Source organism: Sardina pilchardus, chromosome 19 (assembly GCF_963854185.1).
Source record: "Sardina pilchardus chromosome 19, fSarPil1.1, whole genome shotgun sequence".
NCBI lineage: Eukaryota > Metazoa > Chordata > Actinopteri > Clupeiformes > Clupeidae > Sardina > Sardina pilchardus.
This window is the reverse complement of record NC_085012.1, coordinates 28,182,935-28,187,818: the sequence shown is the minus strand read 5'-3', so window position 1 is coordinate 28,187,818 and position 4,884 is coordinate 28,182,935. Positions and strand designations below refer to the sequence as shown.

At 40.2% G+C, this 4,884-nt stretch overlaps 1 protein-coding gene across 2 annotated transcripts; it reads left to right on the top strand.

The window, feature by feature from the left end:
• The first annotated feature begins 892 nt into the window (after positions 1-892).
• Positions 893-4,236, top strand: dtx3la (deltex E3 ubiquitin ligase 3L a). Of its 2 annotated transcripts, none has more exons than XM_062521095.1 (5): positions 893-1,078; positions 1,238-1,325; positions 1,414-1,568; positions 1,973-2,187; positions 3,578-4,236. In XM_062521095.1, exons 2-5 carry the CDS (start codon positions 1,244-1,246, stop codon positions 3,645-3,647), a joined length of 522 nt encoding a protein of 173 aa, XP_062377079.1. In that variant the 5' UTR covers positions 893-1,078; positions 1,238-1,243; the 3' UTR covers positions 3,648-4,236. The 2 variants fall into 2 exon arrangements, with proteins under 2 accessions (XP_062377079.1, XP_062377077.1); XM_062521093.1 differs by having other exon boundaries at positions 903-1,078; positions 1,210-1,325.
• The last annotated feature ends 648 nt before the right edge of the window (positions 4,237-4,884 follow it).

Below are 4,884 nucleotides of genomic sequence, written 5' to 3'. Positions count from 1 at the left end.
TTTAGCCAGATATCTTTTCATGATGTTCCAGGACTTTGTGTTATCAAGCCAGGCTTTCCTGTGTAAGCTTTGGGTTGTTTATGTCCACCATTACAGTAAAGCAAGGAAAGCGCCGTGGACTCTCTTTAGTGGACGTTTCTCATTTCTCCCAGTGAGAAATCTGATAAATCCATTCAATGCTGTATACACTGACACAATCCTTGGGCTTTCAAAGCATATGGGCTTATCCGCACCAAAGCTTTCACAGACTAGATACAGACATGCTGACAAAGAACTGAGCAGTAAAGTTTCAATACATGGACACCAGGCCTCTTTCCTTGTGACATTACAGTACACTCACATGGAGATATGACACAAAGACATAACAAACAAATACTAAAGAAGATAAGATAAAGAAGACACATTTCTAAACGTAAACAAGCCATTAGCTTAATAAATTAATTTAAGTTATATTCTACAAGAAGCTCTCTGCAGCTTTTCATTTTAGCAAGTTGACAATCACAAACCAAAAAGCCATCCTGATGCATTATGTTTTAGGCTTTGACCCAATACAATCCTCATCTCCGAGTGTAGGTGACCGATACTGAAGAAAAAGTGTGATCTGTTTCTCTGCCAAACTTTTGCCATTGACCACACCTCCTTGGTGAGACTAAGGAGGTGTTAATCCTCTCTCGGCCACACCCTGCTCTCTCTCTCTCTCTCTATCTCTCTCTCTCTCTCTCTCTCTCCCCCTCTCCACACACTCTCGGTCCATCTCAAAACCAGCTTTAACCCTTTTCCTACAGTAGATACCAAGACATTGCATCACAACAGGATCAAAACATAACCAAACAATCAAGATGGAGTGAAAACTGGAGCTCCAGAAGCCACGCCCACTTCAGATAATCTGGGCTGTCACTCAAAACCTGATAATAGCAGCTATGATAATGATCTAAGAGGGTGTGTTAATGTGCATGGGAGAGTGAGTGTGTGTATCCGTGTTTGTGTGTGTGTTCGTGTGACTGTGGTTGGAAAGGAGCACTCTGTGACAGTGAAGAACACAGACAGAAGAAGGAAACCAACTGAATTGTCAGCTGAGGTGAGTAGAAGGCTTTAGTACTACTGAGTCTACGAATGAAAAGAAAATTAAAGATATTTAAAAGTTATTCCTCTTTTGACTTTGAGCTCAGTTGTTCTCCCTTTCTCTTTCTTCTTGATTTATGGGTGAAGACAAGTAACTTTGGCCACTCCAATCTAGCTGACCATGGGTACTGGCCAGAGCAAGGACAAGATGCATTGCACCCGCTACGTCGATGGCAAGGGCCCTCTGTCAGTCGAGCAGCAAGGTAAAGTAACCACTTGTCTCGCTAACTTTATTTCTCAGGTCATCATGTTGCCTTGCTGTTCAGATGTTAAGACGCTGTTTGTTTACAGTGGAGAAGGACCTTGAGGGACGGAATGGAACTCAGATTATGGGGGACCAACCAGAAGGAGAGATGACCCTACAACATGAAAGGAGGAGTTTGCCTGGCTATCCCAAAGACGACACTATAAAGATCAACTTTGCGTTTGCTGATGGAATACAAACAGTACGTGTGAAAATGTTGATTATTATCTACATGGTTTGACACAGTAGTTTTGTTTGTGTGTCATGAGTACCACTCAAACAGGGAAATGACTGCATATATCCGCCCATATCTTGAGCCAAACACTAGAAGGCATGGGTACATTCCAGACAATCCTAGCTTGTGGTTTATCTGGTTTCTCCAGTTGGCTCTTTTGCCTTTGGCCAAAAAGGAAACAAAGACAGATGAATTAAGGAATACTTAGAAAATTATGTAACTGAAGCAGCATACCTCTAAGCTGATTAAGGAAGTGAGAGTAGTCAGGTAAATGTCCCGATTGTTTGCCAGATTGGTTTGCCTACTGTTAAAAAAACAGAGTTAGTTCATGATATTGCCTAAATGTCTGAACATATTTCCACATGCTACAGGAGAATCATCCCAGGCCAGGAGAGAAGTATCATGGACTGAAGACAGCGACCTTCTTACCTCAGAATGTTAAGGGGGCCGCGGTGGTACGACTGCTGGAGAAAGCTTTTCAGCAGAAGCTGCTGTTTACAGTAGCAACTGACAGCACTGGGGAAGTGGCCGTGGTTCCCACAAACATTCCATTCAAGACCAGCGGTGATGAGACAGGGCCAGAGAGGTACTGTAAATGAGAGCTCATATTATTGTTTTTTTCTGTTCTTGTTTGGGTTTTTATAGTGTTATATAGTTGACGGTGCTATATGTGGGGTGAGTTGTTTTCAGTGTAGCATTGCATCCACAACCACAACCATAGCCATTTCCATTGACTTGCATGTATTCGATATTACGCTATGTGAAGCGGTATTATGAGTATGTTAGAGTACTCTCCGTACCGTAACCTGGCACATGCTCAAGGGTGTCACGGAATAGTCCCAGGTTTGAAAATTCATTGACATAGCCATAATATCAATTTCAAAATACAGTTGTGACAGAGGCTCTGACATTTTATGCACTTTTGAAGGCCTATTCCTGATATTTCTGTTCATAGTCTGTTCACTATTATTTTTTTCAAATGTTCTATTAAATGAGTTGAATTAATTAATTATTAAATGAGATAAACCTTACCTTCTCATCATAATGCTTATAATATAAGCAGTTAGGGCCTATCCAACATGGCATGAAGTACAAATATGGCTCAAATGAGTTTGAGATTAAAAAGTAAAACAATAGGGGTGCTGTCGATGGACAGAGATGTATGTCTAGGGATGCCGTGAGCCAGAACAAGTATTTGAACCACTGACATGCAGTACAGCATGTATGTTTTAGCAAAAAATTGATAACTGGTGTAGGCCTAACTATATCTTTTTTTACATTAGAGTTTTTGTGGTGTCTCTCTATACATGAATTTCAGATGACAAATATGTCTAATCTTACAAATTAAATGAAAAAGTGTATATTTCTGTATTTTACACTCTAAGCCCATTTTCTGTATTGCCTAGCATGAAAACGAGTGTTTGACACCGAAATCTCGACGATTGAGCCTGTTTGTGGAATTTGGCAGCTTTAGAATGGAGCTCTGTATGGCTTTAACCGGGTGGTTACTGGTCTTCAACAATTTTCTATAGCAAGTTTAGCAGCGTAATACAGCTTCTGTCATCTTTTATCATGATTTTTGAAATCCCGGAAGTACTTTTTCAGATACCTCACAACCGTGTGTGCCTAATATAACACAACAGAATTTGAATTTCACTGTGAAACTTGCTACAGAAGATCGTTGAAGACCAGTAACCACTCGGTGAGCTGCACATTTTTAAAAACAAACGTTTAGGGGTGTTTTAAGGACAGAATAGTCCATGCACAAAGCAAGCAATGTTAAAGCCATACAGAGCTCCATTTTAAAGCTGCCAAATTCCACAAACAGGCTCAATCGTCGAGATTTCGGTGTCAAACACTCGTTTTCATTTTAGGCAATACAGAAAACGGATTTAAGTGTAAAATACCAAAATATTCCTTTAAATTGTGAGGAATGACTGGGTTATTCATTTATGCACATTTATTTTTCTGCCTAGCCTTCGCTATCCAGATCCAGACTACCTAACCAAAGTGGCCAAACTCTTGAAAGACAAGGGGATCAAGTGAGAGCCTTCAGACAAATGGCAACCCTAACCTTTATACAGAGCACAGGGAGGGAGGGAACCAAGTGACGCCATTTCATCAAACAGTGCCCATTAAACAAAGGACCTCATCATCTAGTGGAGTAGTCTAGAGGAGTAGTCTCAGAAACAACTATCAGCCTGAGGTATGCCAGGATATAAGTGTTCCTCTGTTGTATCAAAATATGCAATATAAATGCTGATTAATCCATATTAGAAAAGTGTTGCTACTTTGTAAATACATATGTAAATATTGAACTAATTGCTGATTGTTTGTATTTATGAGAGAGAGAGAGAGAGAGAGAGAGAGAGAGAAAATGAATTTTGATCCTGTATGACTATGTAGCCTGTAGATTCTACAGGCTCTTTGGATATTGGTCTGCTTTAAAGCACACTAGGTTTTTATAAAGCTATTCAATGTCCTCTAAGATCAGGCCAGATGCCATTAGCTGAAATGTAGTGAATGAATGTCTTTTACTCTGATGTAAGTCTGTAAAATGTGAAATGTGTAAAATGTCTACCATGTACACAGGCCGTACCAAACACTGAAATAAAGTCAGTCTCTGCAAAAGTCATGCACCGAGGTGTTCTCTTGTCTGGCCTGTTTATTAACTTCCTCAGCACCACTTGGGTATGTTCCTCAGGGAAGTTTCAGTCTTCTGAAGCTTCGACAGCTGATTGGTCACTCCCTCTAGTGGTCTCACCAATCATGGTCGCTGTCATTCTCTGTGTTAGGCTGTCACCTGTGCTTGCCCCTGTGCCTGTCGAAAGTGAACACACTCACAACTCTTAAGATCCTGACAGCAGAACATTTAGTGAGAGGTGGTACTGTTTTTGAACGTTTCAAGAGAGGGCATGCAGAGGTGACATGACAGACAGAGTAAATGATTTAGTTTTCATAGCCAACAAATCATATTATGTTAATTGTCAACCAGGCTCTGATCATTAAAGCCATATGGAATGTTGACAATGCACATTACACCTTAAGACAAACGAGAGAGCATACCATTTTGTGTGGAGGTCACGACTTTCTCTCAAACTTCCCAGAGGATTGTGTTAGTATAGTTGTTAGTACGATTACAAATACATGTAATGCACAATATTACTCTTGATTGTTAAGTGCCATATCAATAATATCCCATATATCTCCTTTCAATTTGAAAAGTCATCATTAAAACAGGAGTAAAATGTTTCATTGTCAGCAGACTGATGATTTCTGCACT

What these genes read in the sequence shown, in the direction of transcription:
- dtx3la (XM_062521095.1), top strand. Translation starts at nt 1,244, where the DNA reads ATGGGTACTGGCCAGAGCAAGGACAAGATGCATTGCACCCGCTACGTC. An exon ending in TTGCTGATGGAATACAAACA is followed by an intron (nt 1,569 to 1,972) that starts GTACGTGTGAAA and finishes CACATGCTACAG; the next exon opens with GAGAATCATCCCAGGCCAGG. An exon ending in GATGAGACAGGGCCAGAGAG is followed by an intron (nt 2,188 to 3,577) that starts GTACTGTAAATG and finishes TTTTCTGCCTAG; the next exon opens with CCTTCGCTATCCAGATCCAG.